Source organism: Periplaneta americana, chromosome 2, assembly GCF_040183065.1.
Source record: "Periplaneta americana isolate PAMFEO1 chromosome 2, P.americana_PAMFEO1_priV1, whole genome shotgun sequence".
NCBI classification, from domain to species: domain Eukaryota; kingdom Metazoa; phylum Arthropoda; class Insecta; order Blattodea; family Blattidae; genus Periplaneta; species Periplaneta americana.
Window position 1 is genome coordinate 17,819,802 of NC_091118.1, and position 27,977 is coordinate 17,847,778.

General features: G+C 32.9%; 1 protein-coding gene across 1 annotated transcript; it reads left to right on the forward strand.

Annotated features, from left to right (window-relative positions):
- LOC138714521 (uncharacterized) lies at nt 1-27,975 on the forward strand. Its single transcript, XM_069846619.1, has 2 exons — nt 1-147; nt 12,759-27,975. Exons 1-2 carry the CDS (start codon nt 121-123, stop codon nt 13,659-13,661), a joined length of 930 nt encoding a protein of 309 aa, XP_069702720.1. The 5' UTR covers nt 1-120; the 3' UTR covers nt 13,662-27,975.
- Nucleotides 27,976-27,977: the final 2 nt, after the last annotated feature.

The following is a 27,977-nucleotide window of genomic DNA, read 5'->3' on the forward strand; positions in this document are numbered from 1 at the left end:
GCAGATAAGATATCCTCAGGAAATAAGTCACGCTCCGCAGACTTCACAGTAGGCTTGTGATATGGAAGTGACAGAGACACAATGAACACGACTGTCGAGATGGTGAACGAGGTTTGAAACATGGGAGAACAAAGCGAAAAAAATACGGTAACTACGTCTTATTTGTTATTATCTCTAATTAACTTAAAATTAATAATTATATCTAGAAATGTAATAAAAGTAGGGTAACTATAGTCCCGTCGCTCTAATTTCCGGCAGCCAATCGCGTTGCAGGTCGGCTACATTTAAACGTGTGCGTCTTGTGATTCGCTGAGGAAGACGTTATTCATTTCTTAAGGCTCGATAAATACTTAATATAATCGTACGCCATTTTGGCTCTTTCGTTGGCGTTCGCAGAAAGCACACGAAGACGTTATTTGCCGCTCAATTATTTGCTGAATTACATTGCGTTTGATTTATTATCATAGGAGCTACGACATGATAATGTTTAACGGTGTGGCAAATAGATTCCTCGTATGGTAGCTCGACAACGAAAGAACAAAAATGGCGAACGATACTACCTAACTAAAAATTTTATAGAACCTTCACTTCCTAAGACGTAAGCAATGGGGAGGAGTCACGCCGGGAATAACAGCGTCGCGACTTTAGATTGTGTGAATGAAGTAAGATCACATGTTACTACGATTATGTTGTATTGGAACCAGAAATTGCGAGAAAACTGTAAAATTACCAAATATGTGTTTTATATAAATATCAATGAAAGAATATAGAAATACGGAGAAGAAACAACGTTATTGGGTGGAGTTCGGCGAGGAATTAAAACGATCAGCTAAATAAGATTCAAATTTTAAAAATTACCTTGATTTGAATAATTCTGTTGATTCTCTTTGACAGAAAGACTTGATTTTTTAACAAGTGCAATACGGTAGCACGACCATATGGTAGTAGGGTATAACTGTAGGTCTGCTGATTAAAGCCAACACAACCCCATCAGTGAAGAGTATTTTTTTATCTACACGAGTTATAGCTGAACTCAAATATCAGAATTTATTTACATAGACCTGTCTTTAAAGACTGTACATAATTCCCTGCATGTTACTCAAATATGGCACTTCGCTTATTTTTTAATTCCAAGAAGGGCTGTACTCTGCAGCCCTTATGGGTGAGCCGCTACTTCATCCTTCTGGAATGTATTTACAGATTACTGAAAAAAGCAACAGTTATATCACATTACAGCGATTTTATTTTGTCTTCCCAAACGGGTTACTCTGTATATTTATTCAGATTAACTCTTAACTTAAGTAAGTTACAATAATAATATTTCACAACGTATTTTATCTGTTATTTTTATTATTATTATTATTATTATTATTATTATTATTACTATGATTAGGCCTATTATTACGGTTATTATTAGGCCTATTATTATTATTATTATTACTATTACTATGATTAGGCCTATTATTACGATTATTATTAGGCCTATTATTATTATTATTATTATTATTATTATTATTATTATGATTAGGCCTATTATTACGATTATTATTAGGCCTATTATTATTATTATTATTATTACTATGATCAGGCCTATTATTACGATTATTATTAGGTCTATTATTATTATTATTATTATTACTATGATTAGGCCTATTATTATTACTGTTATTACTATGATTAGGCCTATTATTACGATTATTATTAGGCCTATTGTTATTATTATTAATACTATTATTATTATTACTATTATTATTATTATTACTATTATTAGGCCTATTGTTATTATTATTATTACTATGATTAGGCCTATTATTACGATTATTATTAGGCCTATTATTATTATTATTATTATTATTATTATTACTATGATTAGGCCTATTATTACGATTATTATTAGGCCTATTGTTATTATTATTATTATTATTATTACTATGATTAGACCTATTATTATTACTATTTTTATCACTATGATTAGGCCTATTGTTATTATTATTATTATTATTATTATTATTATTACTATTATTATTATTACTATTATTAGGCCTATTATTACGATTATTATTAGGCCTATTGTTATTATTATTATTATTATTATTATTACTATGATTAGGCCTATTATTACGATTATTATTAGGCCTATTGTTAATATTATTATTACTATGATTAGGCCTATTATTACGATTATTATTAGGCCTATTATTATTACTATGATTAGGCCTATTATTACGATTATTATTAGGCCTATTGTTATTATTATTATTATTGTTATTATTATTATTATTGTTATTATTATTATTATTATTATTATTATTATTATTATTATTATTATTATTATTATTATTATTATTAGGCTAAGGATTCATCTTCCTCGTCCTGCCTTCTTGGATTAAATCAAATTAACTCTACCGTTACGAGTGAAAATCTTCTTGATTTGGTTTTTACTAATGTCAATAACAATACAGTTAAACTTGCCGATCACTCTCTAGTTTTAGAGGATATTTATCATCCATCTATCTCTATTTATATTGAAGTAAATTTATCGTTACCAGAACACTGTCATATCAGTTCATATTTAAATTATTCTCAAGGTGATTATCTGAATCTTTATTCCATTCTATACAATTATAATTGGACTAGCATATATCAGACTACTGATGTAAACACTGCTGCAAATTCCTTGTCTCAAATTATATGCAATGCTATATCTCTTTGTGTCCCTGTCACCTTTGTTAAAAAATCGCACTATCCTAAACGATTTAACGTTTTCAAACGATTTACGTCAGCTTATAAAGAAAAAAAATAAAGCTCATAAAAATTACAAAAAATATAAAACTGATCATCATTATCAAATTTTTTCTAATTTTAGAAAACAAGTCAAAGCCATGATTAAATCCGATAAATTCAAATGGTTACAATCAATTGATGATAACCTAAAGCATGAACCAAATAAATTTTGGAAATATGTAGAAACTTTTCGAAAAACTAATAGCAATCCCACAGAACTAATAATAAATGGCGTTCACATCACAGATGAAAAAGAAATTGCAAATGCATTTGCTAGTCAATTTAAATCTGTTCAACAAAATTGCAACTCTAATTTCATTAATTATGATTCTAATATTACTGAATGTTTGCCCCTGCCTAAAATTACATTCGATGATGTAACTAAAGCTATTAAAAAGCTAAAGCCTAATAAATCTAAAGGTACAGATAGCATTCCTAATTTTATAATCAAGGGTTGCTCTAATATTTTCATACCCATTTTAACTTTTTTATTCAATCTTAGTTTAAAAATAGGAATTTACCCATCACTTTGGAAGGAAGCATCCATTATTCCAGTTTTCAAAAACGGTAATAAAAACAGTGTTACTAATTATAGACCCATTTCAATCCTAAAAATTTTTCTAAAATTTTTGAAAAAATTATTCACAAACACATTTCATTTTATGTCAAAAATAAGATCAATTCGGTCCAACATGGATTTACAAGAGGGAAATCTACTACTACTAATTTAGTTTCCTATCTGAATCTTATAATGTCTATAGTTGAAAATCAAGGTCAAATTGACTCAATTTATTTTGATTTTAGCAAAGCGTTTGATGTTGTTCCTCACATAATTTTATTAAATAAATTAAGTAATTTTGGTCTCTCCACTAACTATGTTAATTGGTTTGAAAATTATTTAACAGATAGACAGTCTTGTGTTCGACTAGGTAATTCTCTCTCGGTTCCATTTAATAGTTTATGCGGAGTTCCTCTAGGGTCTACATTGGGACCTCTCCTATTTTTATTATTTATAAATGATATAAGTAAAAGAATAAGTTCTAGCTGCCTTTTATTTGCGGATGATCTCTAAATCTTTCGTAAAATTAATAGTTCGGTTGATTGTCAAATTCTTCAAAATGACATTAATTCAATTTCACATTGGTCTGTTGAAAATGGAATGAAAATTAATCAATCCAAAACTTTTGTTATTTCCTTCTCACGGAAAACTACTTCCTTAAAATTTAATTATTCTCTTAGTAATGTTGTAATTACTAAGAAAGACTGTATTAGAGATCTTGGTGTCCTACTTGATTCAAAATTATATTTCCATGATCATGTGCAATATATTTATACCCATTCATTAAGGATGCTTGGTCTAATTAGAACTATAACTTATTCTTTTTCCACTCCTATGTGTTTATTAATTTTATACTATACGTTGGTTAGATCCAAGCTTGAATATGCATCTGTTGTATGGAACTCCATTACTTCCACTGACTCGGATAAATTAGAGAATATTCAAAGAAAATTTATTTCCTTGTGTTCTTATAGATTTTTACCAAATTCCGATTATAACTATGAGACTAATTGCAAATATTTCAATTGCGGTAGTTTGTTTACCAGACGTCAGGATCTTGATTATTTATTTTTTTGTAAAGTCATTAAGGGTGATATTGATTGTGAATCTTTCATAAGCAATATCAGTCTTCGTATTCCTGCTAAAGGTTTAAGGTTTCATAAATTGTTTTATAATAGAAATCCTAAATCCTGCAGATGTATTAAATATGCTAATTTGCATGGAATGAACTTGGATGTTGTATATCTTTTGAGTCTTTATGTCAGTGTTATTAATTATGCCATTTGTTAAGATATTTATCATACTATTCTTGTCAATTGCATATCTTTACAATATTATTTAATTTTAATAATTATTTGTGCTATTTATCTGTTGAATTTGGTCAATTGATTAATGTAGACTATTTTATTGATTGTAATTCATCTCACTGCCATTTTCTATCATTCATTCTCATCATCATTTGTTGTTGTTTTTTTTGTTTTGTTTTGTTTTGTATCTTGTGCTAAACAGTAATTGGCCTTGTGCTGTTGTTTTGCACATTAATATTCTAAATAAATAAATAAATAAATAAATAAATTACTATGATTAGGCCTATTATTACGATTATTATTAGGCCTATTGTTATTATTATTATTATTATTATTATTATTATTATTATTATTACTATGATTAGGCCTATTATTACGATTATTATTAGGCCTATTATTATTATTATTATTATTATTATTATTATGATTAGGCCTATTATTACGATAATTATTAGGCCTATTATTATTATTATTATTATTATTATTATTACTATGATTAGGCCTATTGTTACGATGATTATTATTAGGCCTATTGTTATTATTATTATTATTACGATTATTATTAGGCCTATTTTCATTATTAATACTATGATTAGGCCTATTATTACGATTATTATTAGGCCTATTATTATTATTATTATTATTATTATCTGTTGTATGGAACTCCATTACTTCCACTGACTCGGTTAAATTGGACAATATCCAAAGGAAATTTATTTCCTTGTGTTCTTATAGATTTTTACCAAATTCCGATTATAACTATGAGATTAAATGCAATTATTTCAATTGCGGTAGTTTGTTCACCAGACGTCAGGATCTTGATTATTTATTTTTTTGCAAAGTCATTAAGGGTGATATTGATTGTGAATCTTTCATAAGCAATATCAGTCTTCGTATTCCTGCTAATGGTTTAAGATTTCATAAATTGTTTTATAATAAGAATCCTAAATCTCTCTCTCCGGTCTGCAGATGCATTAAATATGCTAATTTGCATGGATTCAACTTGGATCCATTTAATGTGTAGTATATCTTTGAGTTTTAACTCACTGATCTAATTTTAATAATTATTTGTCCATATATTTCTTGCATTTGGTCTATTGATTCATGTAGACCATTCCATTATTTCAATTCTCATTGTACTAAATTTATAATTTTATAATTATTATTTGATCAATGATTGATGTAGACCATTATATTGTTTGTATTTCATCTCATTGCCATTTTCTATCATTCATTCCCATCATCATTTGTTGTTTTGTTCTGTTTTGTATCGTGCAAAACTGTAATTGGCCTTGTGCTGTTGTTTTTGCACGTTAATATTCTAAATAAATAAAATAAAATAAATAAAATAAATTATTATGATTAGGCCTATTATTACGATAATTATTAGGCCTATTGTTATTATTACTATTATTATTATTATTATTACTATGATTAGGCCTATTGTTACGATTATTATTAGGCCTATTGTTATTATTATTATTACTATTATTATTATTACTATGATTAGGCCTATTGTTACGATTATTATTAGGCCTATTGTTATTATTATTATTATTATTATTATTATTACTATGATTAGGCCTATTGTTACGATTATTATTAGGCATATTATTACTATTATTATTATTATTATTATTATTATTATTATTATTATTATTATTACTATGATTAGGCATATTATTACGATTATTATTAGGCCTATTGTTATTATTATTATTATTACTATGATTAGGCCTATTATTACGATTATTATTAGGCCTATTATTACTATTATTATTATTATTATTATTATTACTATGATTAGGCCTATTATTACGATTATTATTAGGCCTATTGTTATTATTATTATTATTACTATGATTAGGCCTATTATTACGATTATTATTAGGCGTATTATTATTATTATTACTATGATTAGGCCTATTATTATTATTATTATTATGATTATTACTATGATTAGGCCTATTATTACGATTATTATTAGGCCTATTGTTACTATTATTATTATTATTATTATTATTATTATGATTAGGCCTATTATTACGATTATTATTAGGCCTATTATTATTATGATTAGGCCTATTATTACGATAATTATTAGGCCTATTGTTATTATTACTATTATTATTACTATGATTAGGCCTATTGTTACGATTATTATTAGGCCTATTGTTATTATTATTATTATTATTATTATTATTATTATTATTATTATTATTATTACTATGATTAGGCCTATTGTTACGATTATTACTAGGCCTATTGTCATTATTATTATTATTACTATGATTAGGCCTATTATTACGATTATTATTAGGCGTATTTTTATTATTATTATTACTATGATTAGGATTATTATTACGATTATTATTAGGCCTATTATTATTATTATTATTACGATTATTATTAGGCCTATTATTATTATTATTATGATTAGGCCTATTATTACGATAATTATTAGGCCTATTGTTATTATTACTATTATTATTATTATTACTATGATTAGGCCTATTGTTACAATTATTATTAGGCCTATTGTTATTATTATTATTCAGGGAAAGGATTTATATGTAAATACATATTTACTTATAAAGCTAATATAATTTATATTTTGCATTATCTTTATGTTTCACAATGTGTAGAGTTGAAAAATCCCTTTAACATCAGAGTTATTTGAAAATTAGCAGTCCTATCAACAATGGGAAAGTAAGTTACAAAACTGTATTAATTTAATTTAAAATTTTTAACAGACTTCAGTTGTGCAGCTCAACAGTGAAATGCCAGTCAGAGTACACATAGGTTCAGTTTTGTAAATCATACTATAAAGACGGTAAATATGCCAAAAGTACGTCATTCAGTCAATTTAAAATCAAAACTAACAAGTTACATTTCAGAATTTAAAGAAGATGGTTTATGAACTGACAATAAAATATTATTTTGTAATTTGTGTCAGTGTGCAGTATCATCTACACAAAAGTTCCTGGTGCAACAACACATTACAACTACTAAACATCAGGCCAACAAACAACTAAATTCCAAGCAGAGACAATTGTTTTTAACACAACCAACAACATCGAATGTAAGATCTGAGTTTAACATCGACCTGTGCCGTTCTCTCATCTCTGCTGATATTCCTCTCTACAAACTAAAGAATAAGGTCTTCAGGGAATTCCTTGAAAAATATACTCAACATACAATCCCGGATGAGTCAACACTTAGGAAGACGTATGCTCCATCCATCTACGATGAGACAATACAGAAGATAAGAGATGAAATTAAAGATAGTTCAATTTGGGTTTCCATTGATGAGACTCCCGACAAAGAAGGTAGACTTGTTGGTAATGTAGTTATCGGTTTGTTAAGTGAACAATATTCTGAACGAATTCTTTTACATTGTGATGTTCTAGAAAAGTGCAATAACAAAACTATAGTTAAACTGTTCAACGAAGCTATGGGTATCCTGTGGCCAAAGGGTATTATGTACGATAATGTGTTATTCTTTATTAGCGATGCTGCCCCTTATATGGTCAAAGCTGGACAAGCATTATCTGTTGTATATCCTAAATTGACTCATTTTACTTGTGTGGCGCATGCATTTCATCGTGTGGCAGAAGTGGTCAGAGACAATTTCCCTAAAGTAGATTTGTTGATTTCATCAGTGAAAAAAGTATTTCTCAAAGCTCCCAGTAGAGTTAACGTGTTGAAAGAAATGTACCCTGAAATTCCATTGCCACCAAAGCCAATTTTAACTAGATGGGGTACATGGCTAGAAGCAGTTGAATATTATGCCGAACATATAGACTCTATTAACAATGTTCTCCTTGCATTGGACTCTGAAGATGCAGTCTCAATTGATACTGCGAAAACAGTTACCTGTGACATAAGTGTGAAGAATGACTTAGCTCACATTCAGCATACATTTTCATGCATCATAAAAACGCTCAAAAGTCTCCAAAATAGGCACCTTTCACTATCTGAAAGTTTTGAAATTATAAATAGTACTGTGGAACAACTGAATCGTGGTAGAGGTAAAGTTGCAGATGCAGTAAGAGCTAAGGTGGACACTGTACTTTCAAAAAACCCTGGATATGAAGAACTACAAAAGGTTGTTGCTGTGATGAGTGGTGAATCAACAGTGAAGATTAACTTGGACTTATCCCCAGCAGACATTGTGAAATTGAATTATGTACCAGTTACTTCTTGTGACGTCGAACGCTCTTTTAGTCAGTATAAATCTATCCTCAGAGACAATAGAAGAAGATTCACTTTTCAGCACTTGAAAGAAATGTTTGTAACCTATTGTTATGGTAACAGACAATAAAAATTGTGTTCTGTTGAAACTACATTGGAAGATAAGGTACGTCCATTATATTTTTTGTTTAGTTTGATTAAAATGTACCAATATTTAACGTACATAGTCATTTTTTTATAATTTTAAGTCCATATTTAATTCCATATTTTGGTAAAAATCCATATTTAATTCCATATTTTGGTAAAAATAACTACATATATATTTACATATTTCATATATTTTTAGTCCATATAAATCCGTTCCCTGATTATTACTATGATTAGGCCTATTGTTACGATTATTATTAGGCCTATTGTTATTATTATTATTACTATGATTAGGCCTATTATTACGATTATTATTAGGCCTATTGTTATTATTATTATTATTACTATGATTAGGCCTATTATTACGATTATTATTAGGCCTATTGTTATTATTATTACTATGATTAGGCCTATTATTACGATTATTATTAGGCGTATTGTTATTATTATTACTATGATTAGGATTATTATTACGATTATTATTAGGCCTATTATTATTATTATTATTACTACTATGATTAGGCCTATTATTACGATTATTATTATTAGGCCTATTATTATTATTATTACTATGATTAGGCCTATTATTACGATTATTATTAGGCCTATTGTTATTATTATTATTATTATTATTATTATTATTATATTCTGGTGGTACGAGTGCTTTAAGGCAGGATTTCCAAACTGTGTGTCGCGTAGCCCCATGGAGTGTGTCGCGGAATTTTGGAACTGAAAAATCAATTTTATGCCACCCAGAAAGTCTCTTTACAACGATTTTTTTATTTACAACGAAGTCTTTGATATGCTACATTTTATTTTGACACAGACTTCACCAGTTAAACGTGAACACCTGCAACAATGCTCAGTATAATTTTTCTGCCTGGGTATAATTCAAATGAAAGTGAACACCTGCAACAATGCTTTGTAATTCGTTTACTCTTCCCAGTATACATGGGTTGGATAAAAAGTAATGGCAGCAGTTCGATATTTCTGACATGGCTTTATTCACAGGGGTACAACATTTACGTATCTTAAATATAGTCGCCCCCCTTATTTATCACCTTTTGCCAAATGTTTGGAAGGCGTCGTACACCATCAGCGCGTCCATTTTGATGTTCCATATTAACCGCCCTATAGCTCGGATAAGTTCATCTCCGCTATTGTACCGAGTCCCCCGCAGTGGTTCTTTCACTTTGGCGAAAAGATCGTAATCGCATGGACTCATATCGGGTGAGTACGGAGGATGTTCCAGAATCTCCCATTGCTAGCGATGCAAGAGGTCCTTGACAGCAGCAGCGGTATGACTCTTTGCATTATCATGAAGAATGATGGTGTTCTGTACCCCCAAGTGTCGTCGTTTTCTCCTGAGGGCTGGACGAAGGTGGTGCTGCAGGAACCTGCAGTAGTAATCCGCGTTTACCGTCTGCCTTGGAGGTACAACATGGTGCAGTATTACCCCATCAATGTCATACGCCACAATGAACATCACCTTCACAGCACTTCCAACAAGGCCTTCCCGAAACGCTTTAACCCATCGTGCCACTGTGCGATATGGCAACGCTGCATCGCCACATGCTTCACGCAGTCCCTGAAAACATTTTTGTGCACTATGACCTCGTGCTACTTCAATTTTGATACAGGAACGTTGCTCTAGTTTTGTAAACATGATCTTAGGGCGCTCGCACTATCCCTATCAAAGTCAACGTTCTACACACTGCAGTAGATTGACAGAGTACTGTCGCCGCTGGTTGCACCAACTCATCTAACAGTCCTTGTTCATGTCCGCACAGCTGGCAGCTCTCGAACGCACCATCGTCACGTGACAGCAGTGTTGCCATTACTTTTTATCCAACCTATGTAAAACAGCGTTTAGAATCGTCAGAACATATTGGTCAGTTTCAAGCGGGTGACAGTGCGACTATTTTATCAAGACTGCTTTAATTAGATTTTATCACGGACAAATTTTTAATTCGAAAAAGACAATCTGAATCAACTTCTGGGTTAGATGACAGCAGTGCTATTTCAAATAATGTGAGTGAAAATTCCCTTCAGGGTTCACAAAAACGTACTGCGTTTCGTAAATATAGTGATGCATAGGTATTTGTACGTGGCGTGGCGTGGAGATGAATATAAACAAAATCCCGAGTATCTTATACTGTATGCGGAAAAGTTTTGTCAAATCAGTCGTTGGTGCCGAATAAACTAAAAATTTATTTAGAACTACCGTTTTCAAATTTATACGTTTGTGAATCAGCATTTTTCTACCAAGAAAATATAAAATAAAAAAAAGGAACAGATTGCTTCATCTTGAAGATAATTTACATGTTCGCCTGTCAATCATCCCACTTATTGAGAAACTCTATGCAACCCACCAAGCGCAGACTTCACAGTAATTTAAATAGACGAGTTTTCAAAAATGATAATAAAAATCTTTTATCGGACATCCAGAATAGATAGGTTGGGAATTTTGACACACAAGTATTGTACTTTTTAGATTGCGTGTTAACATCTACCTATCTACGACACTGGATGGAAAGCGCTGAAACGGCTTAGACCTTGAAAGTCATAGTTGGACGCAAAGGAGGTTAAAACGACAAAATTCCCGTGCAATAAACAGTAATCATCTCCCCGTTCGCTGTAAAATATTCTACACACGAGTTCCACCACCTTTTTCTCAAAAGCAAGCACTGGTTATTATCATTATTATTATTATTATTATTATTATTATTATTATTATTATTATTATTACTAAGAAAATTAGTATTAGAGATCTTGGTGTCATACTTGACTCAAAATTATATTTCCATGATCATGTGCAATATATTTATACCCATTCATTAAGAATGCTTGGTCTAATTAGATCTATAACTTATTCTTTTTCTACTCCGATGTGTCTATTAATTTCATACTATACATTGGTTAGATCCAAGCTTGAATATGCATCTGTTGTGTGGAACTCCATTACTTCCACTGACTCGGCTAAATTGGAAAATATTCAAAGAAAATTTATTTCCTTGTGTTCTTATAGATTTTTACCAAATTCTGATGACTATAAATATGAGATTAACTGTAAATATTTTAATTGCTGTAGTTTATTTGCCAGACGTCAAGATCTTGATTATTTATTTTTTTGTAAAGTCATTAAGGGCGATATTGATTGTGAATCATTCATAAGCAAAATCAGTCTTCGTATTCCTGCTAAGGGTTTAAGATTTCATAACATTTTTATAATATAAATTCAAAATCTCTCTCTCCGGTCTGCAGATGTATAAACTATGTTAATTTGCATGGATTAAGCTTGGATACATTTAATGTGTAGTATATCACCTTTTGAGTTTATCATGATATATATCCTTATTTGTTATTATTGTCAGATATTGCTATTTACTTTGTTGCATTTGGTCAGAGATTATTGATGACTATTATATTGATTGTATTTCATCTCACTGCCATTTCTATCATTCATACTCATCATCATTTCTTCCGTTTTGTTTTGTACCTTGCGCTAAACTGTAATTGGCTTTGTGCTGTTGTTTTGCACGTTAATAATCTAAATAAATAAATAAAAATTATTATTATTATTATTATTATTATTATTATTATTATTATTATTATTATTAAAAACAAGTCAGTGTGTCGCGATATCTTGGACGTTCAGTAAAGTGTGTCGTCAGTCAAAAAACGTTGGGAACAACTGGCTTAAGGTATTTGACGAACAATGGCGATGATATGAAACCTCATTTCAATAAGTGTTAAAATGCTTACAGAAACCCACAGAGCGGCTGAAATTCGAGAAAACAAAGGGATGTGCCGATGGAGCTGGACAGGAGTATGAGATCAAAGTCCCCGCCCTGTTGTTCCTGAGAGCCCTGCAACACACACAACAGTTTCGTATTGCTACAAACTTCGCTGAAGCTGGTGCATTTGATGACGTTGTCATAGCCTACAAGAAAAACGACTCTGAAAAATGGATCACGTGTTTTATACAACTGAAGCATAAGACCAGCAAGTATCCAATCACTTTTCGAGACTTGACAAATCTCAAGAAGATCGGGGACTTCAATCTCATCAAGTACTATAAGTCATATACTGAAATTAAAGAGCGATTCCGTGATGTTAGCAGGGAACACCCTGTGTTTCAGGGGGACTACGAGGACTCAGAGTACGTCATCTTCACTAACGCGAAGATGAACCCTCAACTATCACAGAGGCATAGACAATCACACTCCATCTCTCAACCTCTTCTACAAGTTAACAGTGAAGCTTCCGCTGTGTTTTCGTTCAATGAAACTTCAGATGACGACATCTTCCAATATTTTAAAGATGTTTCCCATTTCAAGGAATTTTTAGAGTCAGTTGATTTAGAAAATATTTCAGAAGAAGAGTTACTGAACAAAACTAAACAACTGAAGACATCACTGTCGAAAGAATCGTTAAAAACAATTGGATCAATTACACGTTTAGAGGACTTCAGAAGAATCAAATGCCAATTAAGAGATCTGGAAGACTGCCGTGATTTTCTTCGTAACGTGTCATTTTTTGTTGATCAGCCGAACGAAGAGCAAATGGATGGCATAATCCAGGAAGAGATTCAAAAACTCTTGTGCACCAATGAAATCGACACAGTATCCATTTGGAAGGAAATGTATGAAGCCATTTCAATCTGGTAGAAAAAGGAAAATTTCTACTTAACAGAGAAAGCAGATTTTTGGCAGAATATAATAAAATATAGACTATCTAAACTAAGTGAAAACAAAAGGAAAGAAATGGATAATCTTAGAATAAAATTTAAAAAAGACTCATTGTCACTTCCAAACATTCCAGAGACAAATATTGTTACAAAATCAACATTACTCACTTGTTTGAAGATATGTGAAAATTTGAAAACTCCTCACATTGTGATAGAATTGAAGTCCTTGTTGACTTCAAAACAGGAAGTCCTAGCTTTGTGGCCCAGTAAGTGGTGTACTACACTGGTAGTGGAGTGGGAACAAGTTGAAGAGAATGTAGACTTTATATATAACCAACATCCAAACAAGAGGCTTATTATTGTCTCTAGTGTGCCTGTAAGATCTGATAACTACCTCACAGATGTCACGAACATCAGCCAGCTTGACCTAAGTTCACAACATAGAATTGAACAACAGGAAGTCCTCTTACAAGGTTTCGAAGTCACAATTCGATCTCTTCTCACAGATATCAGAAAACTATCAAGTAATGAGGATACTTTATTACAAATTCTTACATCTACTGACATCACAGTTGGGAAGAGTCTTCAAACTGCAATAGATCACTTCATTCCAAGATCAATAACTCGTTATATTTTTCTACAGAACACCATTGTGAGTAAAAGTGCAGGTCCTGGTGTGTTTGCTCTTAGTGGTGATCGTGAAGAAAATATGCCTTATCTCTTAAATGAATACGATATCTATGCCCTTGATTACAAATATCTCAATTGTCCCGTTCTTCTCAAGGCGGACGAAGAAATTTCGAGAGATCACACAAGAACAGAAGATGATGACTACAGTTACAATGAAAATTGGGAACTTAACCCTAATGTCTGTTATTTTATAATAATAAAAAATTCCCTCGACTTCGACTTTCTATGTGAAAGGCATCCAAAAGTCCACTGGATTGAACTACAAAGCGATAAGAAACTCATATGGAAGGCGTCGAAGGGTGACATTTCTGTCATACAAAAATACATAGATCACAGTGAATGTGTTAGTTACAACCAAGACCAAATGCTCAACATTCCCGATAGAATCATTCTCATTATCGCAGAGCCAGGAATGGGTAAAACTACGCTCGTGTCGTACATTAGCTCTAATTTAAAGAGAATGCATCCATCTAAGTGGGTAATTCCAGTTTTGTTGAATGACCAAACACATATATTGGAAAAATATATAGTCGGAGACACATCGTTACACTTTATGAATGAACTCTTGCTCTCTGCTGCAGGTATAGACGACTCAGCAATGGGAAAATTCTTATTTGACAACGCCATGGACGATACGAAAAATATCGTGGTCCTGCTGGATGGAGTGGATGAAATAAATCCCAACTACACGAACACTGTTATCTCTTTAATAAGATATATGATAAAAATGGGGATTTCTCAGATATGGATAACCTCTCGTCCTGTGATGAAGAAGTTGCTAGAGGAAGAACTCTGTGTATTATCCCACACACTATTACCTTTCTCCGTCTATGATCAATTATCTTACCTTGAAAACTATTGGACCACTACTTTTCCAGACATTGATAGAGCAGTAACAAAAGAATTTGCTCAAAAAGTAGTTCACATCACCACACAAAATCTTTCAGAAGCAGAGTCCAAGTTTATGGGTATTCCCCTACAAACCAAAATGATGGCAGAGAGCTTTCAACATCATCTCCAAATTTTCAAAGATAAGGGGAATGTAACACTTCCAAAAACTATTAATCTCATGGAACTCTTCCAGCAATCAGTGAAATTCAAGTACGACACTTTTATTAAAGACAAAATGAAACTTTCTCTAACGAATGTAGTGTTCAATTCCACGTTCGGGAAATTATATGACGAATTTGACGAAATGCACATCGTGTGTTCTTTGGCAGTAATGGTACCCGAGTCAGATAGAAGTATTTTAAGGCCAAAAGAGATTTGGAAAGATTTAAAAAGTTATCTTGAAAAACTAGAGGAAAGAAATGATCCTATAGGAATTGTAGATGGAATTGTGAATAACAAGCCACACTTTATTCATCGTTCTTTTGCAGAATACTTCTGCGCACTGTGGCTTATGAGAAATTACAAACACAATAAAAAATTTCTCAGTAAGTGTTTCTATCAACCCGAGCTGCAAGTTATGCTTAGAATGCTGAACTACATGATTTGTGAAAATTCTAGTTTACACATGGCTGTACTCAACAACGACATAAACGAAGTAAAACAAGTCTTGCATGAAGGAACGTATATTGACCAGAAAGATAAATGTGACAGGACAGCTTTACAAATTGCTGCATTTTATAATTACAGAGACATTGCTGAGGAATTGCTGATAAGTGGAGGAGATATTTATATGAAAGACGTCCTAGGATGTGATGCTCTCGACTACGCTGAAAGAAATAAATCCTGGGCTGTAGCAGAGTTGTTGCTACACTGGTGTAAGACTGAAAAGCATAGCCTAAGACGAAAAAGAGGCAAATTACCTGTCTTAAAACAAAATATTACCGATTCCAACTACGGCATTAATGCTCTGTCAGAAGCTGCTGAGAAAGGATATCTGGAATTAGCAAAATATCTTCAAAGAAAAGGACTTGATCTAATGAACACTGTACTGAATTCTGCAATGCAAACTGCTCTTCATATTGCTATAATGAACAAACAGTATGAAATCGTTAACATTATTTTAGATGGAGGTGACGTTCACAAAATACCCAACATGATATCGAAATGGAAACTTAAAATATCAAATAAAAAAGCAAGTGACTGCAAAACCCACATAAATTACATACATGATATAAATGGGTATACTGTTTTAATGTATGCTTGTGAAACTGAAGATATTTCAGTAATAATGAAGCTGTTGCTACAGGGACATAATGTAGACGCACATGATCAATGTGGTACAACCGCTCTGCACATAGCTGCAAGTCATGGAAATCTGTCTACTGTTGAATGCTTACTCAGACACAATGCGAATATTAACGCTACTGATTCAAATGGAGAGACGCCTCTATTCCTGGCAGCATGTGGAGGTTATTTGTCTGTTGTAAAATATTTGGTGGATAATGGAGCATTACCAACAGCTGTAAACATAAAAAATGATACAATTCTTCATAAAGCAGCACGCAGTGGCCAATTATCTGTTGTTGAATATGTAATGGATCGACAGTTAGAGGTAAACATACGTAACATGAGAGGAGAAACTGCATTACATTATGCAGCTCGTGAAGGACATCTGCCTATTGTCCAGTGCTTACTCAGTCACAGTGTAGAAAGTGCCATTCCTAATGTATATGGACTCACACCTCTTCATCTAGCAGTATTAGAAGGTCATTTATCTGTTATTAAATATTTAATGAAAAATCAAGCATTGTTCACTTCTGTGGCCCTAAAAGGTGAATCATTTTTGCATATGGCAGCATTTGCGGGTAATTTACCAGTTGTTGAATATTTGTTAGATCTCCATTTGGATGTAAACACACGTAGCTATAGAGGAAGAAGTGCACTGCATTTTGCAGCATTTCGAGGGCAACTGTCTGTTGTCGAATGCTTACTCATTCATGGTGCGAATATCAATGCTGTTGATGACGATGGATGGATTGCGCTGCATATTGCAGCGGAAAATGGTCATTCAAATGTGGTTGAATATTTAAAGACGTTTAACAAGGACTGAAGAACTGCGTTGTATGTTAGAGATCTACAAGAGCGTGTTTCTCTTGTTGAATGTTAGCTAATGTAAGGAGCTGACATTAATGTAATTGATTATACGAGTAGTGGACTGAGTGCCTTAAGGGGTTAGGTACAGTTTACAGCAGTAAAATTTTGCAAAATTCAATATTTGTTTCCTCCATTACTGTATCTTGTACAATAATGAAAATTGGCAAGAGCATGTCAACCGAATGTCCCCTGACAGACTACCGCAGCAAGCTTTCTTTTATAAACCGAATGGAAGACGGGATATAGGACGGCCGAGAACGAGATGGAAAGACCAGTTTCAAGAATAATGTCTTTGGCGCGGAACGGGATAAACCCCAATCCTTGGAAAGGCAGAAGAAGAAGAAGAAGTATGTGTAAAAGACTGTCCTTCTGCTACACGAAAAAAAAAGTATTTTTACAATTTAATTTTTTTTTTTTTCAAAATTCAAAAATGGGTGGCAGTTCACTGTGCAGTGATGAAGCGTTTCCCTCAAAAGTCAAAAAGTATCCAATATTCTGTAATGAAATTTTTTGTGTGTATCTATAATAAGATGCAAGATCATTTCTCTACCTTTGACAGATTGTCTGATAAAAAATATTTTTTTAAATGGTCAAATATCAATATTTTCCTCCAACACAAAATAAAAATAAATATTGATTAAGGAATGTAGTTGAAAGAGCATGATATTGTAAACACAAGTTTCAGCAATAAAATAAAAGCGAGAGAACATGAAAAAGTTAAAAAGTTTATGAGTTGCAAATTTACAATTCATGTTTTTATTTTCAGATAAGTCAGTTATTAGGTTATTACATAAAACTCGCGAGTCAATGTTACCTATTATTATAACACCAATATGATGGTTTACTATAAGAAAAAAACAAAAATTCCACTATGTAATTTAGATATTGTATAAGCAAATTGTATCTCATGATGTCGTAAAAGGCGAAGATGTTCATACATTATTTATATTTAACATGTATTAATAAATGTTAAAATTAAATTGATAAGTCATAAGACTGAACAATTTTTAACATTATTTATTGTACATATTACTTTAACGGCCGTATTTTAAGCAATTTTATAATTATAAATCACATTTATTAAATTTATGGATAAAGAAAACATTTTACATCACGTCCACCGCTGTGGTGAAGTGGTTAGCACGCCTAATCATGAAACGAGCGGGCCTGGGTTCAAATCCTGCTTGGGACAAGTCACCTGGGTGAAGTTTTTCCCTCAACCCAATAAGAGCAAATGTTGCGTAACTTTCGGCGTTGGATCCTGGACCAATTTCGCTGGCATTATGACCTGCAACTCATTCGGACGCTATGCAACTGGCCCAGTCCTTTCATGAAATGGACTCAACGTGTTTTGGGATCACTCTCTTCAATTCAGTTCCGGAGTCAAAAGGAAATCGCTTGATCTAAATAATTATATATTCATCAAAGAAATGAAATGCTGGCTGGCTGGTTGCGATATCTCTCAATAGCACACTATCAGAAAATGCAGCACATGGCAATATTGGTTCACTAAAGTCCATAACTGCTGAGTTAGTTCAACTGTATCATAAGCAACATGTAAGTGATGACTCCACTGATTATCATCGACAAGAAAGACAACACACTATCAGAGAATGCAGTAGATGGCAATACTGGTTCACTAAAGTTCATAACTGCTGAGTTAGTTCACCTGTATCATCAGCAACATGTAAGTGATGACTCCACTGATCATCATCAACAAGAAAGACAACACACTATCAGAAAATGCAGCACATGGCAATACTGTTTCACTAAAGTTCATAACTGCTGAGTTAGTTCAACTGTATCATCAGCAACATGTAAGTGATGACTCCACTGATCATCATCGACAAGAAAGACAACACACTATCAGAAAATGCAGCACATGGCAATACTGGTTCACTAAAGTTCATAACTGCTGAGTTAGTTCACCTGTATTATCAGCAACATGTACCGTAAACTGGGGTAAAGAGGATCACATGTGGTAAAGTGGATCATATGTGTATTGTTAGATAAGTCAGCGCCACATGGATCACACATGCAAAGAAAAATATTTTTAGTGGCATTTATAGAAGAAAGGTTTTCTTTGCATGTGTGATCCATGTGGCGCTGACTTATCTAAGCAATACACATATGATCCACTTTACCATATGTGATCCTCTTTACCCCAGTTTACGGTAAGTGATGACTCCACTGATTATCATCGACACGAAAGACAACACACTATCAGAAAATGCAGCATATGGCAATACTGGTTCACTAAAGTCCATAACTGCTGAGTTAGTTCAACTGTATCATAAGCAACATGTAAGTGATGACTCCACTGATCATCATCAACAAGAAAGACAACACACTATCAGAAAATGCAGCACATGGCAATACTGTTTCACTAAAGTCCATAACTGCTGAGTTAGTTCAACTGTATCATCAGCAACATGTAAGTGATGACTCCACTGATCATCATCAACAAGAAAGACAACACACTATCAGAAAATGCAGCACATGGCAATACTGTTTCACTAAAGTCCATAACTGCTGAGTTAGTTCAACTGTATCATCAGCAACATGTAAGTGATGACTCCACTGATCATCATCAACAAGAAAGACAACACACTATCAGAAAATGCAGCATATGGCAATACTGGTTCACTAAAGTCCATAACTGCTGAGTTAGTTCAACTGTATCATAAGCAACATGTAAGTGATGACTCCACTGATCATCATCAACAAGAAAGACAACACACTATCAGAAAATGCAGCACATGGCAATACTGTTTCACTAAAGTCCATAACTGCTGAGTTAGTTCACCTGTATCATCAGCAACATGTAAGTGATGACTCCACTGATCATCATCAACAAGAAAGACAACACACTATCAGAAAATGCAGCATATGGCAATACTGGTTCACTAAAGTCCATAACTGCTGAGTTAGTTCAACTGTATCATAAGCAACATGTAAGTGATGACTCCACTGATCATCATCAACAAGAAAGACAACACACTATCAGAAAATGCAGCACATGGCAATACTGTTTCACTAAAGTCCATAACTGCTGAGTTAGTTCACCTGTATCATAAGCAACATGTAAGTGATGACTCCACTGATCATCATCAACAAGAAAGACAACACACTATCAGAAAATGCAGCACATGGCAATACTGTTTCACTAAAGTCCATAACTGCTGAGTTAGTTCACCTGTATCATCAGCAACATGTAAGTGATGACTCCACTGATCATCATCAACAAGAAAGACAACACACTATCAGAAAATGCAGCACATGGCAATACTGTTTCACTAAAGTCCATAACTGCTGAGTTAGTTCACCTGTATCATCAGCAACATGTAAGTGATGACTCCACTGATCATCATCAACAAGAAAGACAACACACTATCAGAAAATGCAGCACATGGCAATATTGGTTCACTAAAGTCCATAACTGCTGAGTTAGTTCACCTGTATCATCAGCAACATGTAAGTGATGACTCCACTGATCATCATCAACAAGAAAGACAACACACTATCAGAAAATGCAGCACATGGCAATACTGTTTCACTAAAGTCCATAACTGCTGAGTTAGTTCACCTGTATCATCAGCAACATGTAAGTGATGACTCCACTGATCATCATCGACAAGAAAGACAACACACTATCAGAAAATGCAGCACATGGCAATACTGGTTCACTAAAGTTCATAACTGCTGAGTTAGTTCAACTGTATCATAAGCAACATGTAAGTGATGACTCCACTGATCATCATCGACAAGAAAGACAACACACTATCAGAAAATGCAGCACATGGCAATACTGGTTCACTAAAGTTCATAACTGCTGAGTTAGTTCAACTGTATCATAAGCAACATGTAAGTGATGACTCCACTGATTATCATCGACAAGAAAGACAACACACTATCAGAGAATGCAGTAGATGGCAATACTGGTTCACTAAAGTTCATAACCGCTGAATTATTTCAACTGTATCATAAGCAACATGTAAGTGATGACTCCGCTGATTATCATCGACAAGAGAGACAACACACTATCAGAAAATGCAGCAATAGTGGTTCACTAAAGTTCATAACTGCTGAGTTAATTCAACTGTATCATCAGCAATATGTAGGTGATGACTCCGCTGATTATCATCGACAAGAGAGACAAGTCCAGTCTGAAAAAGTTCCAGGCTGAGAATTCGACTCTCATCTCCCTCAGATGATCCGACAACTTCTGCAACTCTGACACTGTCCCGCATTCTAAACCCGAGAGAGCCTTGATCCTCTGCACGCATATTGCGGATCTGTTTGCTTCTTCTACCGTGTTATGGCAACTTGTCGTTATCAACACACAAATAATAAGATCCAGAACACTAAAAAATATGGCAGTAAACAAATATATAAAGCTCGAAGCATTGAAACATATATAGTAATAAATATAAGCCACACAGGATATTGTAGACGTTAACATAAACAAGAGAAGAGGCAGGCCAAAATAAGTGTTGATCAAACCTACAGAGTCATACAGTTCGATGAACATGAGTCGCACAACACTTATCTTGTGTACTTCGTTTACTTCAGTTGTTGTAGTGGAACATTTGTAACAGTTGATAAACCTAACCTTAGAGTTCTCCAAATATCTAGAGAGGTTATTTGAAGATTTGAGCTTGAAACATTCCAGAAGCTGTTCATTGAAGTACAGGTATCTCTGTTGCAACGAGCGGACTAATGTTGAAAGCTGCAGGGTTAAAATGCAGCCAAACGTCATGTTTAAGTTCTCCACTGTCTTTGTAAGAAATGTTAACAGTTTTCCGTCCATGTTATGAAAATAGTTCAGTGCATAAGCCAACAACGCAAAGACAGAAGCAGTGATTACATCTCTCATAAGCCTGGATCTCGTGCGAACATATATCTTATTTCGCTGTGTTATTTCTATTCTTTCATCTATCTGTGAGAGTTTTTCAAATATGTTGCGGATGTAACCACTGTGTGCATAGAGGTGTACTAAGATGACGATATCGGTCACTGGTACGCCAACGACGTGTAGATCGATTCCAATCCTTAATTTCTGTGGCAAGTCTGAATGGAGTGAAGACATATTGCATAAATGGTAACACAAAGCAAGTATGAAAAATAAGCACCCTGCTGATAAAAGTATGAGGTATTTCACTCGGACTTTCGCCTCTTCATTAATAAAATCAAATGGGATCAGGCAAGTGAACTTCGACAGCGCAAGTAAAGGTTTAAAACTGCTGGACAGATCCTTCGCCGGTATGCTTTGCCACATTTTAAGTTCTTCTGATAGACTATACACTGCCGTACTGACTTTAACAAGAACTAGTATTCTTGTACTAATTTCATTAATCGAGCATTAAAGAAGTGTGTTCACTGTACTGGAAATGAAATGCTATAGGACTCCTGTCTGTCAAAATGAAGTATGAAACATTAATCTAACAATAGGATATTGATAGGAAGGGTGAAGAGGAACATATATGATATATATGGTATATATTTCTTCACAGCACTTCTTTACATGTAATGGTGTACCTCACGTTTCTGTATCCGGTGCCACCATTAACATATTATTACAATAACACAGTATTTGCAGTACACGTCTACACACATACTCCCAATTAAGCTATGTACCTTTTTTGTTACTTGGTCAATCTCCCCTTCAGTATTTCTCTACATTTCATTTGCTATTCTCTACTTGATGGAAGAGTGATGGAGCGGAGAAAAATTCTCTCCGGCGCCGGGATTTGAACCCGGGTTTTCAGCTCTACGTGCTGATGCTTTATCCACTAAGCCACGCCGGATACAATCCCGACGCCGTTTAGAATCGTCTCAGATTAAGCTCCATCTCTGGGGTTCCCTCAGGTGGCCGCCCTCTGCACTGCGTCATAGATGTCTATGAACGCAGGACCGAAGTCCATACATGTGTTGAGGTGCACTCAGATGAGTGACTGATTGGCCGGGATCCGACGGTATGGGCGCCGTCTTAAATCACAAAGTGATTTATTACGCATATCATATATATATTGATGTACCGAAGTACATATGATATTTCCGTGCAGATATTCTGCGTCATCACATGATGGAAGAGTGATGGAGCGGAGAAAAATTCTCTCCGGCGTGGCTTAGTGGATAAAGCATCAGCACGTAGAGCTGAAAACTCGGGTTCAAATCCCGGCGCCGGAGAGAATTTTTCTCCGCTCCATCACTCTTCCATCATGTGATGACGCAGAATATCTGCACGGAAATATCATATGTACTTCGGTACATCAATATATATATTCTCTACTTGTTCATTAATCCTAATATATCTAATATTATATACTACTTTCACACCCCCCTTATCCTCTAACTACTATTCACTAAAATCTCAATTTCAATTTTTCTCTATAAATTTTCATATTGAATTATTTGCCTATTTGTTCTTTGACCTTTTATTCAATTACTGTTCCAACATTCAAATGTTAGTATTAATTTTATGCTGTAACTTGTGCATTTCTCTCAACCCTTTCTCACTATTTTCACTCATTCCTATTTGCGCTCACTTTCACTTTCTCACTATTCTGCTTACACCTAATCCATTGTCACTATTCTCACTTCCTATAAATACTTATATTTTATTTTACACATCTGCTTATACACTTTCTCTCTCCCCTATACTTCTCGATCTTTTCCAGTTTCACTTTACTTGCACTTTTTGATCACAACCCCACTTTTTTTTTTTACACATATCAAATATCTCTACTAAATCCTCAACTGTCGCAAATTCTGACCTTTCTTTACTGTTCGTCTCTGCCTTATTTCTGATTTTGTCTTTCTTTCTATTTCTTCTTCTATTCCTCTTTTATTTTTCCCCCCACGCTTTCACTTTCACCTACTAGATTTCCACTTACACTTGCACCCTTATTCTTTACACTACTTTCTTACCTATCACTTCCTGACTCTTAGTTTCGAAGAGGAACATATTACATTCATTTTCATGTATAAATTCTTGAGATCAGGGAGACAAAAAGGCTAAGATCATCTTTTCTGCCATAGTAAATTATTATTATTATTATTATTATTATTATTATTATTATTATTATTATTATTATTATTATTATTATTATTATTATTATTATTATTATTATTATTATTATTATTATTACTTCAACCGATTCGGTTAAATTGGAAAATATTCAAAGAAAATTTATTTCCTTATGTGCTTTTCGATATATACCCAATTCCACTGACTTTAACTATGATATTACCTGTAAATATTTTAACTGTTGTAGCCTTTATGCTAGACGTCTAAATCTTGATTATCAATTTTTTTGCAAAGTTATTAAGGGTGATATTGATTGTGAGTCTATCATAAACAATATCAGCCTTCGTATTCCTACAAAAGGTTTAAGATTTCAAAAAAATTTTTATAACCGAAATTCAAAATCACTTTCTCCAGTCTGTAGATGCATAAAATATGCCAATTTGCATGGGCACAATTTAGATCCTTTTAAGGTTTAGTTTCGTTTTGATTATTAGTTTTTACTGTTTGTACTCAATTTTATTTATGTATGTTTTTGTTATTTAAGATATTATTTATTTTTGTTTTGCACCTTTGTATCTTCTGTTTGTGTATTGTGCTGAACTATAATTGGCCTCTGGCTGTTGTTCAGCACACAAATATTAATAATAAATAAATAAATAAAATAAATAAATTATTATTATTATTATCCAAAACTAATGTAATAACCTTTTGTGCGAGATCGTGCGTATTTGCTTGGTTTCCGCACAAAACCAATCCGCGGAAAGTCTAAAATTCCACATTCAGTATTCCCAACGTAACACACATAACAATTTCCCTCTTCTTACCGCTTAAGTGACATATTGATTTTACTGCTTTAGGCTTTTAACATATTATTTTTAGAGACGTTCAATACAGTAATAATTATAAATTGGAAACTTACCACTGCAATTTCACCTAAATTGCACTGTTAATTATTGTTTTTAAATATTTGCAAAAATTAAGTAAACTCTACAACTCCACTGAAGTTACTGCATTCGTATAAATCATTACATAACCTTACCGTTTGTTTCAAGTTCGCATTTATAGACTGGGGGAAAAAAAAAGACAGACGTATATCACGGCCTGCTGGAGTATAGTAAACACAGAAAACATTTTATAGCAACAATTTTATAGCACAAAACCAATACGCGGTAAGTGTGAAATACCATATTCAGTATTCCCAACGTAACACACATAACAATTTCCCTCTTCTTACCGCTTAAGAGACATAGGGTAAACTAGGGTCTGTTGGACAGTCGGGCATGTTGGACACGAATGGGGCTACTTCCGTCATTGACTTCTAGCTGAATGTGGTGCCCACAAGTGGCGTGGTAACACGTTAAAGTACGGAGTGTCCAACATGCCCGACTGTCCAGCAGACCCTAGTTTACCCTATTCATTTTAGTTCATTTTACTGCTTTAGGCTTTTAACATATTATTTTTAGAGACGTTCAATATAGTAATAATTATAAATTGGAAACTTACCACTACAATTTCACCTAAATTGCACTGTTAATTATTGTTTTTAAATATTTGCAAAAATTAATTTGTGGAAGTGAACAAACAGTAGAACATTTGTTATTTGATTGCCCACTTTATGGATATAGACGATACAGCATTGAAATGCGCCTAAATAAATGTAATATGATCTACAATAAGCCATTGTACAACATTTTCAGTAGAAAATGTTGTCGCAAAATATTCATTAATTTCATTAACCACATCACTAGAAGAAAGTGTCAATATTGTTCTTGTATTGTGTGTATTATTTGAAAATTTTAACCTTAAGTAATATGAATTGTCCATCTATCATATGCTATAAAAGGATGTGTGTGTGTAAATTATAAATTTACTTGTGTATCAAATATTTGTTTGTATGATTATGTCTGTATATTCCACTTTGCTCTAGTATGTATCATAATATTTGTTGACTTATGGACGCAATATGTATTATTTCATGCTAAATTCTAAGTTACTGTTATTCAATTATGTTTTGTATTTACAGATATTATTTTTTTTAAACTATTTTGTATAATTAAGCGCTTTCTTTATGATTGATGTAGACTTCTTATGTATTTGTGTTGATAGTTGTATCAGTCGTAAAATTAAGTTTACATTTCTCTTATTCATAACAACGACAGAAAAAAAAATGTTCAAAATGTATTCATGTTATATTATCTCAAGTAAATAGAAAATTTAACCCTAATATACTCATATAAAATAGGGTTTTTTATGTGGAAAATAAAAAAAACTCTACAACTCCACTAAAGTTACTGCATTCGTGATGCAAGTAACATTAAGGAAGCCGTGAAAAAATCAACAAGATTCCAGACTCATCATAGACTGGGGGAAAAAAAGACAGACGTATATCACGGCCTACTGGAGTACCTATAGTAAACACAGAAAACATTTTAAAGCAACAATGTTGAAGATAGATATTTTTGTTTTGCAAATTTGCCGTCATTGAACAGAAACCAAGATGGGCATTTCATTGCAACTAATTAGAAATTCCTCTTTCAGGTATGTAATAAACGATCTTCGCACAAAATAATGTACGATACACGAGCGGTATGTTTTCTTTCAATTCTCGGAAATTAAAAAAGCTCAACTACGTTTCGCTTTTTCAAACTTTTCCTCGAACATGAAAACTTCAACATACCGCACTTGTAACGTATATTACTATTCTAGAAAAACTTCTTCATTGAAATTTAATTATTATCTTAATAATGTTCTAATTAACAGAACGGATTGCGGTAAAAGATTTGGGAATATTCATTGACAGTAAATTGTATTTTCATAGTCACGTTGATTACATTTACAATCACGCAATCAGAATGTTAGGAATAATATTATTCTTTTTCCACGCCCGATTCTCTTTTAATGCTATACTATACATTGGTGCGATCGAAACTGCAATATGCATCTGTAGCTTGGTACTCGATTGCAACTACGGACTCGGCTAAATTAGAAAATATACAAAGAAAATGTATATCTTTATGTTCATTCAGATTTCTGCCCATTAATTCCGGGTACAGTTATGAGAGAAAATGTGAATATTTTAATTGTCAAAATCTATATGCTAGACGCCATGAGCTAGATTATCTGTTCTTTTGTAAACTCCTCAAAGGTGATATATCCTGTGACTCTTTCTTAAATAATATTACCTTACGTATTCCAACAAAAGATATGAGAGCCCACAAACTTTTCTATATTAGAAATTCGAAATTTCTTTCACCAGTCTCCAGATGCATTAAAAATGCCAACATGCATGGCTGCGAATTCGATCCCTTCAATGTATAGACTTAGTTTGCTCTTGGTAACGATTTATCATTTATGTATCATTGTCTCATAGTATTCTTAGTTATGTATTTTATCCATTCATCGTCATTATTGTAATTAATTGTAATTATTTATGTGTAATAATTATTTTTGTATTTTTTTTTGTTATATTGTTTGTGCTGAACTATAATTGGGCACTCGCTGTTGTACAGCACATTAAATATAAATAAATAA